At 47.1% G+C, this 13,516-nt stretch overlaps 1 protein-coding gene across 1 annotated transcript in view; it reads right to left on the bottom strand.

Moving 5' to 3' along the window:
• SMAD3 (SMAD family member 3) overlaps positions 1-11,669 on the bottom strand; it is a 65,697-nt gene extending 54,028 nt beyond the window's left edge. The window contains exon 1 of the mRNA XM_028705746.2: positions 10,982-11,669. Within this exon, the coding sequence (XP_028561579.1) occupies positions 10,982-11,187 (206 nt within the window). The 5' untranslated portion in view covers positions 11,188-11,669. The remainder of the gene's footprint in view (positions 1-10,981) is intronic.
• Between the last annotated feature and the right edge of the window lie 1,847 nt (positions 11,670-13,516).

The following is a 13,516-nucleotide window of genomic DNA, read 5'->3' as shown; positions in this document are numbered from 1 at the left end:
AGGACCTGAATGCAACACCACTGCTCTCCCCACTTGTGATTCCCAGCAATTAAGAGTCATCTCACTTCCTTTTTACATTGGGTGTTTTTGTTGTTGTTGCTGCTGCTGCTGCTGACATTATTTTTATAGCATGCGAGACTTAGCCAATGGTTTGCTATGGCCAGTACAGTTGTACCTTGGAAGTCAAAGGGAATCCGTTCCGGAAGTCCTTTCGACTTCCAAAGCATTAGCCTTCCAAAGCGCAGCTTCTGATTGGCTGCAGGAAGCTCCTGCAGCCAATCGGAAGCTGTGGAAGCCCCGTCGGATGTTCGGCTTCCAAAATAACGTTAAAAACCGGAACAGTCGCTTCCAGGTTTCGATCATTCAGGAGCCAAAACGTTAGAGAACCAATCTGTTCGAAAACCAAGGTATGGCTGTATTTCCTTATTAAGCTGAAATATGAACCTGCTCCTTTGATTCTCCCCTCACACGAGCAACATTAAACCAGCAAATCTCTAATTAGCCATAGTTTACTGTTCCATCTGAACTGAGAAACTACAGGGAAACTACAGTTGCCCATTCAAAACAAGCCATGGAGGGAAACTTTGTTTTATTCATGGCTTGTTCCAAAGCTGGTAGCCATAGTTTTCAGGGAATTGATGATTAATTACAGACTTCCCAGCTTAAACATGGCTCACTGTAAAGAGAGGAGTGAAGGCACCAATTGCATGGGCAAAAGGCTTGCATCTTGGCTTAACAAGCAAAGACACAATCACCAGGCACTCACAGTCACAACCAGCCCTCTTTATTTCATACCCTTACAAAGAATCTCATCACCATGTGAGTAGTCATGCATTATGAATCAAAGAAAAGATTCCGTGAATGGACTAATCCAGGAAGACTTAGGAGAAGAGAAAAATATTCAACAAATGGCAAAAAGATCACAATTCTGGGGATCGCTTCATATCTAGGGCATTCCAGAGGGCTGCTGCCACAGCACTAAAAGCCCATAAGTTCGTAACAGCATGCTTTACTGTAGGGACCCCATCAACAAATCTTCAGCCACAGATCTGAGCAACCAGGGGGAGAGAAAGCTTTGCAGATTCTCTGGTTCATAATCATACAGGACTTTTTACACAAGTAATAAAACCTTGAAATGAGTGCAGTAGCTAACCAACAAGCAAGGGACTGCCCTCTCATTGCCCCTTATCTCAAGTTGAGGAAAGATACTAGCCACCTTCAAAGGGCTGTTGTTATTACTGAGATAGTGCACGCAGAGGTCCTCTGTAATATTACAGCACAAGGAAGAATGAACTCCGTAATTATCTTTGAATATAGTTTATGGGAGTCACACTAGGAAAATTATACCCTGCAATGAACATTATGAAGCTATAAACCAGCTTTTGCCAGCCTGGTGCCCTCCAGGCATTTTGAACTATAACTCCCATTTGCCTCAAGCAACACAGGCTGATGGGAGTTCCAGTCAGAAACATCTGGAGGGCACCAGGTGGCAAAGGCTACTGTAAATTTATCAACACCCCCCTTGCTCCTCTTTCTACTGCAAGGTGCCCTGAAGGCCCTTCTTTCCATCTTTAAAATGGTGCACAGCCCCTTCTCCCAGCCCTTTGCCTCCAGTGGCTGTGTGGTGCCAATGACATCCCAACATATGCCAAGAGATGCAAGACACACAGGTGTTAGCAATGGACTCCTGCTCTCCTCGGCTTCCTGTTTGCAATTCCCCAAGAGATCATAATCCGGTTGGAAGAATGCAGGCCAAAGATTCCAGCATCCACAACCTTTCCTAAGAGGAAAGTTTACAACTTTGGGGGCTGTTTAATTCAGAGAAACGGAGAGGAAGAGGCAACGCAATAGCCGTGTCTAAAATTATGCGTGCAGTTGAGGAAGTGGGTAGAGAAAAGCTTTTTCTCCTTGTCTTATAAACACAAGAAATTGAGGACAGCCAATGAAACGGAACGTTGAGAGACATAAGAAATAATTTCTTTACACAGCGCATAGCAGAACTATGGAAGGGGCTCCCAGAAGAGGCAGTGGTGGCCACTGACTCAGATGGCTTTAAAAGAGAATTGGGCAAACTCACAGCGGAGGATAAGGCTATGTATGACGTGATTAAAGGTAAAGGGACCCCTTACCATTAGGTCCAGTCGTGACTGACTCTGGGGTTGCGGAGCTCATCTCGCTTTATTGGCCGAGGGGGCCGGCGTACAGCTTCCAGGTCATGTGGCCAGCATGACTAAGCCGCTTCTGGCGAACCAGAGCAGCGCACGGAAACGCCATTTACCTTCCCACTGGAGCGGTACCTATTTATCTACTTGCACTTTGACGTGCTTTCGAACTGCTAGGTTGGCAGGAGCAGGGACTGAGCAACGGGAGCTCACCCCGTCACGGGGATTCGAACCTCCAACCTTCTGATTGGCAAGTCCTAGGCTCTGTGGTTTGACCCACAGCGCCACCCGCGTCCCAGTTGCTGAAAACTACAAGAGGGGAAAGTGTTGCTGTTGATCTCTGGTCCTGCTCACAGATTTCCCATAAAGCATCTGGTTGGCCAATATGAACAGGATGCTGGACCAGGTGAGTCTCTGGTCTCACCCACCAGGACTCTTCTTATGTTCTTAAGCAAAAGTGGGATTACAACAAGCATTTGCTAAAGTGCAAGGGAGGAGAGCCTCATCCAGACACCCGCATTCTACCAGTGCTCTAATGCTTCCTTGCTGTCTCCAGAATTTCACGGCCAATCAACACAAACACCTTTGAACTGGAATCTCCTCTCCCTTTTTATATTTTTAATCCAACACATAAAAGCAGGCGAGGGCAAATTGTTTATCTGGACGATCCAGAAGTCCTGCAATCTATATCTATATCTATATCTATATCTATCTTGCAGATTTTGTGCAAACTTTCACAGTGGAAATGCGGCAGGTCCCACCAGGGCAGAGAGGTGGATGAGCACAGGCAAGTCTAGACCTATCTCCTGTCTCCTTCATAAGGGTTTGTGCCCAATAGACTCTAGCAGTTATACTGCTGGAGATAGAGTTTGGGTTTGGGTTTGATTTTTTAAAGAGAATTTCAGGGTTATGTCATCTGGTATGGGGCTGGAAATCAGGAGCCGTTCTGATTAATTGTTGTTAAATTATTATGAGTTTGCATTATTTGTTTACTGAATTCTTGTTATACTATTGTGCCTATAGAGATGATATGTAAATCTTAAATGCTCATTTTAATGCTCTTTTTTATTATTTTACTATCATGAGCTGATTTGGGCTCAACATAATTATCGGAGAAGAAAATCAGAACATTTTGCTCCCTAGAACACCCCCAGAATCTTCTGTAATGTAGAGCAGAAATCCCACTGCATATAAGGTCCCATACACACCATACATTCCACCTGCCAATCAATCATCAGAACTGTAGTTAAGGGTTCTAGGAGCTGTCATTGTTTGAGGGGGTAAACTATAGTTCCCATATTTCTTGGGTGGTGCTTTCAATGGATGGTGTGTACACAGCCCTAGTCAATACAGAAATGATTCCCTGGGGTTACAAAATCCAAGATCCAAGGCTCTATAGATTTCCCTAACCACAGTTGTTTATTACTCCCCTCACTGGAAATGTTTCAGCTGTTTGATACTTCACCATGAATAAAAAAGAACAGTTTTGCCAACTTGTGTTCTTACTGCAGAAATTAATATACAGTATCTGCTGTGACCCTGTGCTTGCAGTCACTATCATTCTCCTAAGGCACTTGCAAGGTATCTACATTTAAACACAGACAGCAAGGACTTCATCAGGCATCATTAATCCTGCATTGTTACACATTATCCCACTTTAATTATCTAACCACAGAAGTCAATAGAATGACTCTGAGGACTCAGCTAAGGCGTAAAGGAAGCAAAAGAACACTCTGGGCAATTCCCAAAGCACAGAGATTTATTTTTAAGTCACTAGGCCCATTGTGTTCATAGTAGAACTACACCCATTTCTTTGGAGAATGTTTGTTTCTTGACACAAAAAGAGCCAGTCGCAGCAATACCCAAGATTTCTTTAAATTGCAGACTCCCTCCACCCTCGACCAAAAGCCAAGATCACTATGGTGAAAGTTCAAGAACACGTTTTAATCAGGCTATCCCTAGAAACCAAAACTCTCCAGATCCTAGTTGCAAGGCTGCACACATCATACATTTAAAAAACAGCAACTCCTGGGACATATATGTGTCTCTCTCTGTGTGTGTCTGTGTCTGCTTTCAATGTCCTTTAATGGTATGGTGTGTGTACAGTTTCAGCCCATCTACCTGCAGAATCCAAATTTATAAACTGATACCTAGCAATACACTCAATGGTACTCCACAAGACTCTGTTGTATTTTTGGAGAAGAGGTTTCTCATTCAAGGCGAACCACCACCCACTTGGCAAAAGGGCTCCAGCAAATGTACGTCCTGCAGTGACCGTTTCCTAGCCTGGCTCTCAGGACGCATTCTCCACATTCCCTGAAAATTTAGCTCTCTTCTGGTTTACTTACTGCCTCACCCATATTGTACCTTGACCACAACCTCCCCATCCGAACTGTGCGTCTGATGGAGCCGCCATCACCACCCTCTTCCTGCATGGAAAACTATGTAGTTTTAGGCAGATCCAGACCAACCGTTTAAAGCACTTCCCATACACATTTAAAGCACACGACTTCCCCCCCAAAACACCTGGCAGCTATAGTCTGTTAAGGGTGCTGGGAACTGTAGCTGTGTAAGGGGGAAACTGCAGTTCCCATGATTCTTTGGGGAGAAGCCATGTTCTTAAAATGTGCATAGGGAGTGCTTTATAAGTTGTTTTAAACTGTTTCTAATACAGCCGACTCCTCGCTTACACAAGGGTTACGTTCCCAGGTACTGCACATATATGTGAAAACACGTATAATGGGGAACACCATCTGAAAAGCCTGTCCATACCATCTAAACCTCTGGAAACCCTTGAAAAGCCTTTTAAAAAACCAGCAGCGCTTACTAGCCATTTCCTCCCGCTCTTTTCATGATTCTAGTTTTCACACCCTTTTCATGCCCTTCCGCAGTTTGAAATCAATTTGTTTATTTCCCGCCACCGCGCATATATGCAGCCGCACACGAGTCAAACACACGTTAAGTGGAGAGTCGCCTGTACTGTTTTTAGTGTTGTAACCCATCCTGGGACCTTAGAGTGAAGGGCAGGCAATCAATCAATCAATCAATCAATCAATCAATTTGATTATTATGGATGGTGTGGATGCTCCTCTACAGTGGGAGAACAAAGAGCAGGCAGTACTCAGAAAACCCTCAGTCTGGAAGCGCCACAAGTCTCAGGGTGCTGCAAGACTGAACGTCACATACACTGTAAAAGCAGGAATATAGGAAGTGTCTTTATTCAGAGTAAGACCGCTGATCCGTCTAGGTCAGTACTGTCTCCAGGGTTCTAGACAAGAGACTTTCCCAGACCTACCTGGAGATGCTGCCAGGGATTGAACCCAAGGCCTTCTGCATTCAAAGCAGATACTCTGCCACTGAGCTATGGCACCTCCCCACCCTCTCTACAGATCAAGGTGCTTTCTTGAAGCCTGCAACAATACAGTGGAACCTCAATTTTCAAACTTAATCCGTTCCAGAAGACTTCTGGAAAGTCTGAAAACCGAGGATCAGTGGGCTGGTCAATGGGGGGGAAATGAAAAACACGGCTCGGAAGCCATTCAGCTTCTGAAAATCATTTGAAAACCGGAGTAGTTAATTCCGGGTTTTTGTCATTCAGGAGCCGAAACATTCCAAAACGGAGGCGTTTGGGAACTGAGGTTTGACTGTACTTACATATTCACAGCCCTTCTGCCCACTGCAAGAATTCAGAGGGCATTGGGCCCTGTGGGTAAAAAGCAGGCAGAGATAAAGAGATGAGAAAGTGAAGCAGTAAGAAGGAAGTGCATTGCAGCCTGTAACCAGGGCATATTGGGATTAAAGGTGGATCTTATTGTGAAAAGGGCGGACAGCTATTGGTCTATATTATTTCCTGAGGGGCAGCTGGGTTTGTCTCTTGCAGTAAAAACAATCAAAGGAGTCTTGAGGCAAGACTCACATGAAGCTTTTGTCAGCTGTAGCCCAATTCACCAGATGCATGGAGTGAAATCTTAGCTGGAAGGTATATACAAGAGACAATCCTAAGGTGGGAGTTGAATGGCAATGAGACGCAAACAATTAAAGCCAGTGGTAACTGGGGCCTAAATGTAGGTTCAAATAGGCACATCTTCTACAGTAGCAGGTTGGTGATAATTACTCAGCATTGTGGAGCACTGACTGTAAGAGGGCACAAACCACCCATGACGAAACTGGCTTAGATAACACAGATACTGTAGCAAAGATAAGCCACTTGACACATGTAGTGTGATAAAAATACCTTGTCTCAGTGTAACCAACAAGCTCTACCTTTATTCCAAAGGCAGCAGCACAGTAAGTCAAGTCCCAGGGGAAGGGGGAGGAAGACCCAGAATTTAGAATTTAAATGTGAGCCCAGTTGAGTTCTGGGCCTCAGAACAAATTCCTGCGCTCAAAATTATTTTTGCACTCCAGCGACAGGTGGAGGAACTCATGGTTCTAGTTTTGCTTTTGTTCTTTAAAGTGTATCTTACAAATTATATATCATAGACTGACTTGTGTCCTAGATTAGCACCCTGCCACCCACATCCACACAAAAGGATGTCAACAAAGATGGCAGGCGGACCTTGCTGGGGAGAGCATTCCACAGACAGAGAACCACCAATGAAGAAGTCTTCTCCTCCCTTCAAGCCTCCCTCAAAGGGACCAGGAGAAGTGTCTCAGATGAAGATCTAAGGGACCGGGTAGGTTCATACTGGGAAAGGCACTCCAGAAAAATACTGGAGTCATGAGCCATAAAACACTGTAATAAACCAGCACTCTGAATTGGGCACAGAAGCGTACAATGCATAATACATGTACACCCATGTTAAAAGTGGTGCAGCAACAGCATTTTTCACACGGCGGCAACTTAGGCACACCCTGGGATCAACTACAGAAAGCCTCAGAGGCACTCCCAGCTGGATTCCCAGTTAGAATCCAGAGCAATGTATGTGCTCTGGAGAAAAGCATCTGCACTGCAAATACCTCCAGACACCTCAAGAGAGAAAGGGAGTATCCCTGACAGGAGAACAAAACACACACATACCAAGGTCATGGGCCAGTTTGAAGAAGGGGGACAATTCCATTTCAGCCACAAATAAAGTGGTTAGTCAAGACCCCTGACCAGGAGCAAAGCAATCCCACAGAGAACACTTCCTACCCAAAATGATGCAGAAAGGAGGTCAGCCTCATCTGTAGTCACTCCCGAAACCTACCAGCATAGGACACCACAAACTGATTTGGATTTCTTAAAACTTTACAACGGATTTACTCGCATCCTGGAAAAGCGGCCTACATTTCATAAAACAATTAAATAAAGCGAAATAACAATGGGGGGGGTGTCAGGAACCGCCGCCCCATACAAAGAAACATTTCAGTCCTACACGATACTCTCCATCTTCCCAGAGGGGCCAAGCGCAACAGATGCCCCTTTGTGCAGGCCAGCCACTCCATACTAAATCATTCTGACAGCCAAGACACACATTTACAGAGCATTAGGAAAGCAGGAGGCAAGGACGGAAACAAACAGGGGGAGAGACACACACACAGAGAGAAAGCACCATTTCAGGACTTTCTGGACTGTATAGCATGAACTTTAGCCTTTTTTAATGAGAGAGAGGGAGAAGCAGTGATGATGCCTTATAGCTCAAAAGAAAAGAAAATTTTCAAAGCTGCCAAACAGCTCAGTTTTTCCAGTTCAGCAAAACCTCATAACAGAACGCTAAGCACAGCAGCTCCCACCCCTCAAAGACACTTCTGAAACTTTACAAACTTCCCAGCTCCTGCGTGCAAAACATGAGTGGTGTGTGCCTGCACACGCAATGACAGCCACGCACGGAATGTAAAGAATGAATGGCCAAAATAACAACCATGATTAATTACTTGGCCCATATAATAATCCCCACCCTGTTCAGCTTAGGTGTTACTGCCCTGCCCGTAAGAAAGAGCTGCCGTCGCCTGGGCCCACCAAGAGTCCTGGAAAACAGAGTCGTGCTGGTTTCAACGCAGTTAGTTACGTGCAAAGTTTTTTGCGTAGAAGTGGAAGGAGGAAGGAACACCAGTGTTTGGCACTAACAGAAATAAAGCAAGAGACTCGCACTGTTGTTTCCAACCCAAGAGGAAAGTAAGCGAGATATGGATGCACGGACCCCAACAGAATATCCGCAGGCTCACACCTACTGTATTCTACAAATGCAACTGTATTCTACAGTTTGCATAACACACCTACTGTATTCTACAAATGCAAGTTAAGGAAGGTCTTGCTCTTGGGCAGGCTTCGCCAACCTGATGCACTCCAAATGTTTTGGGCTAGAATTCCCATCAGCCTCGTGTCTGCAGAAGCTGAAGCCCCTGACATCTAGAGGACATCAGGATGACCGAGGCTGTTCTTGAGTACCTTCTTGAGCCCAATGGTTGCAATTAATTTGATTCTGAATTGATTTTTCAGTGTATTTTAATTAATTGACTGTGATTGTATGTAAATTGTGCTATTTTTACTGTTGTTAGCCGCTCTGAGCCCGGCTATGGCTGGGGAGGGCGCGATATAAATAAAAATTATTATTATTATTCTGCAATCGCAAGTCCACCGCACAGTACCTCTGTGGGTTGTGAGGGAAGAGATACACAAGAGCTGCTATGGATCAAGACTGTCCATCACTTATCCAGACATTGCTGAGGAGCACTACATTCAATGCTTAAAGGTAGACTGCTTCTCAACAGTGAGGTTCTATTTCTTTCTCAGAGGAGGTCTGCATAAGCCTGACTTCCAGTACAGGGGAGGAGTTTCCTGTATCAGAGTGTCTAGCTGCCTGCATACAGATACCTAGTAATGAGTCACTTTACACCTGCTTCTAAATCAAGGTGTACTTCCCTCATATATATGCCTGAGCTTAGCTAACTGCTTCCAGGGAAGACCAGATCTTTCACACTCATCAGACCTACCCAGAGGCCCACAGGTTCCCCATCCTTGTTTTGGAGCATAGTAACCTGCCTTATACCAATCCAGACCCTCGGCACATCAAGAGCAGGGTTTCAGACAGGGGACATTCCCCAGTGATTCTTGGATATGCCATCCAAGCAGTGGCGTAGCATGGGTTGTCAGCACCCGGGGCAAGGCAAGTAATTTGCACCCCTAACCCGTGGATTTGCGCCCCCTAACCCTAACCCCCAGATGTTGCGCCCGGTGTGTCTGGCCCCCCCTGCACCCCCCACGCTACGCCACTGCATCCAAGCAAAGCAGATGTTCTACTGCTGAGCTACTGCCATATGTGTGAATCTGGCCTCTTCATTATACAGTGGTACCTCAGGTTAAGTACTTAATTTGTTCCGGAGGTCCATTCTTAACCTGAAGCACCACTTTAGCTAATGGGGCCTCCTGCGGCCGCCGCGCCACCAGAGCATGATTTCTGTTCTCATCCTGAAGCAAAGTTCTTAACCTGAAGCACTATTTCTGGGTTAGCGGAGTCTGTAACCTGAAGTGTATGTAACCTGAAGCGTATGTAACCCAAGGGACCACTGTACAGTTTTTGACGGATGCTGAAGAGACACTTCTTGACCCTGGCTTTTGATATTTCAGTTCTGTACGTCCCATCTTATCTCTTGCGAGTTGTTTTGAACTGTTTTCAACATTGTGCTTCAGTTGCTGTAAGCTGCCCTTGGACCTTATGGGGATGGGCAGGTAATTAATAATACGGTAATATTAATAACAATACATGGATACAGCTGCAGCAAATCTTCTGGGAGGCCTTGATGAAAGATCTCTCACTCACTCACTCACTCAGGCTTTCTAAAATGCCAAAATAGAACTATGAGCAGGTGAGCTGACCTTCCAAAGACAAGACTATAAACAAAGACTATAAAGCAGCTTTCCACAACCTGGTGCCCACTAAATGCTTTGGACTACAATTCCCACCAGCCGCAGTTGGCCTGGTGAGCCCCAGGTTGGGGAATGCCACCAGAAAGTATTTCATGATAGAAATCAACTTTGCATTTAAAAGAAAATATTCTATTTATAATTTTCACGATATACAGTGAGATTTAAAGAATTCAAAAACTGCTTTAGAAAATGCATGTGTATAGATTTGCAGGACAAAGTTAAAAAGCAGTAGATACTCTCCTTGCATTTCCAACTCCTTAAGGATGTGTAAATGCTCTGAGGTGTGGAGAGGTTGTCCCCAAAGTGTCCAGCTATGTGCAAGAAGCTCCATCAGCCTCCCCCAACCAGGCACCTTCCAGGTGTTTGGGAGTTGTAGTTTAAAACTTCTGGGGGGCACCAGGTTGGCAAAGGTGGCATACACAGCACCTTGAATGGATAAAGGAGATCCCACGCCTTTTACACTGGGGCACGTCTAAGAACTACATCACCCTTTCATTCGGACTGACAGATGCAGTTTTTTTAAAACTCTCAGCACAATCCTAACCATGTCTACCCAGAAGGAGGACCTAGTGAATTCAATGGGGCTTCTTCCCAGGTCTGGGGTGGATGCTCGGATCGCAGCACAGGGGTGAGAAGGAAGAACAGCCGATCCCCCACTTTTTTGCTATTGTTCCACCCCCGCATAAGACCAAGTCCAAATGCACGGTTACAAGCGACACGCCGGAGATCCCGCTTAGCAACCCACTTTCCTCGCCGCGTTGCGGAAGAACCGGTCGGCGTGGTTTCCTGTGGGGCCACCAGGTGGTTCGAGGAGGGGAAGGGGGTCTCCCCAGCCTGGCCAGAAGAGGTTTCAAAGGGGGAACCAAAAGCAAAAGCAGCGGGAAGTGTGGCAGGACCCCAGCGGCACCTGCTTCCCCGCCTTGGCCGCATGCCGGCCCTCTGCCCATGCCCAGAGGCGCCCTCTCCTCACCTGGGGATGGTGATGCACTTGGTGTTGACGCTCTGGGTGGTGATGGCCTTCTCCAGCTCGTCCAGCTGCCCGGTCTTCTTGAGCTTCTTGACCAGGCTCTTGACCGCCTTCTCGCACCACTTCTCCTCCTGCCCGTTCTGCTCGCCTTTCTTCCAGCCCAGCAGGCGCTTGACGATGGGGGGAGTGAAGGGCAGGATGGACGACATGGCTGCGCCGCCGCCGGCCCCAGACGGGGAGGAGGAGGAGGAGAGACGGAGACGCCGGCCAGCCGGCGGGAAAACGACGGAGAGAAAGCGAGAGAGGCGCCTCCAAAGACCCAACAACTTCTCTCGACGAGACGAACTTGGCTCCTTTGGGCTGCAGCAGCGAAGAGCAGGCGGCAGCGGCTGCACAAAGGCGGCGCGCGTCGGGGTCGAGGCTGCAAGGGGCGGCCGCTGGCCGGCTTGGCCCGGGGACAAAGCCGAGCAAAGCACCGCAGCTGCTGCAGCAACCTCCTCCTCCTCCTCCTGCTTCAAACTTTCTCCCGACTTCTTCTCCGGCTCCTCCGCGAAGGCGCCTCTGGCGGCGGCGAGAGCAGCGTCTGCGTCGGCCGGGCCCTCCCCGAACTCCTCCTCCTCGCTGCGTTTTCTTGCGCGCGTAAAAACGCGCGCTCCGTAGCCCGTCTGAGTCTCATGCAAATACGCGGGCCGCCCCCGCCGGAGGCGAAGCGAGGGGGCGGGGAGAGGGGGCGGAGGAGGAGGAGGCCGCTTGCCGGCGGCCCTGGCGCTCCGGACGCCGCTCCCGGGACAGGCCAGGCGGCGCGGAAGGGGAGCAAACAGGGGGAAAGTTTCCTTCCACCTCCCCGTTCCGACGGAGGCGGGGGTTTTGCCTGCTGCGTCTCAACCTCCCTGGGCTGCTGTTCAGAACCACAAATTCAGGAGAGAAAGTGTGCTGTTGTGGTTAGAGCGGTGGCTCCCCAGTGGCGTAGCGTGGGTTGTCAGCACCAGGGGCAAGGAAAGTAATTTGCGCTCCCTAACCCGTGGATTTGCGCCCCCTAACCTGTGGATTTGCGCCCCCTAACCCATGGATTTGCCCTAACCCCAGATGTTGCGCCCGGTGCGGCCGGCCCCCTCTGCACCCCCCACGCTACGCCACTGTGGCTCCCAAACTTTTTTTGCGGGGGGGGGTCAGCCCCCTTGGTTCCATCAACTCTCGCCCCTGCCCCATAACAAGGATTATTCAGAATTTGGCTTTGCGCGGCCCACGAAAGGATAATATTGTAACACAATGAAAGGCAAAACAGTAACAGTTGCACATTTATTCGAAATCCAGTTAAAGCCATCTAATTCAACAAAATCGATGAACTTGATCCAGGGATAGCAGCTTTCGCCTTGCCTCTTAGCGCTCTCCCCAAGTAATCCCTCCCCTCCCACGGGGACAGTACTTTGGGAACGACCGAGTTAACCTAGGAGACTCCTAGGTTCCAAGAAATTCCCACTCAGCCATAAAGTTCACTGTGTGAGACATTTTAGTAAGTCACTACCTCTCTAGCTCTAAATCTACCTTACAGGATTGTTGTGAGGTTTAAAGGGATAGGAGGGGGAGAGAGAACTGTTTGTGCCACCTTCAGCTCTGGAGGAAAGTTAAGGTGTAAAGGTCATGTTTACTTACTTCATTGATGAATCACATTTCCATGAGGTGTCTGGAAGTGATCTACAATACAATATTTATTTATTTATCAATAAATATATATATAAAACAGTTACATGTAGCAACAGCATATATCGAAACCATTTAATACATACATACACACATACATTCAGTTTAAAGCTGCAAATGGCACACACATAAAGTTAAATCAGATACAAGACAGAGACCAACTAGGATAAATATTTTAGAGGAATGTCTTTCACAGGCGCTGAAGAGATAATAGAGGAACCTGCCTGATGTGCAATAGGAGGTGGTGGTAATAATAATAACAGTAATAATCATGATGATGATGATGATGATGATGATGATAATAGTAATGATAATAATAATAATGATAAAATAATAAATTCCTCTTCCCACCAGGGGGTTTGGCCTTGAAGCCTCTGTGGAATACCAGAGCTGGGGGCTGGAGTCGTGGAAATATAAGCAAACATGCCTTGGAGCGTGTGCAAGGTGCCTTAATAGCTCACTGTTTCATTCTTTACCATATTTTCACCCTGCTTTTCAGACAAGCAGATCACATCAATTTAAAAAAGGACAGAAAGATGGAGTAGCCCTGCCTGCCCTCAGGTTTTCCAAACAGAAAAGTCAGGGCACTCAAGGAAACTGCAGCTGGCTGGGATAGCTCATGCTACACCCAGCCTATTTGCTGCACTGAACTCATTGCAAGAAGAGGGAAAGAAACAGAGCGGTGCAATGGTTAGAGTGTCAGACTAGGATCTGGGAAAGCAGGATTCAAATCCCCACTAAGCTCGGAAGCTTACCTGGTGACCTTGAGCCAATCACTAGCCTAGCCTACCTCACAGGACTGTTGTGAGGAAGAAAGGGGGAAGTACTATGTGTGCC

The sequence above is a fragment of the Podarcis muralis genome, chromosome 14 (genome assembly GCF_964188315.1).
Source record: "Podarcis muralis chromosome 14, rPodMur119.hap1.1, whole genome shotgun sequence".
Lineage (NCBI taxonomy): Eukaryota > Metazoa > Chordata > Lepidosauria > Squamata > Lacertidae > Podarcis > Podarcis muralis.
This window is presented reverse-complemented; position numbering and strand designations above follow the sequence as displayed.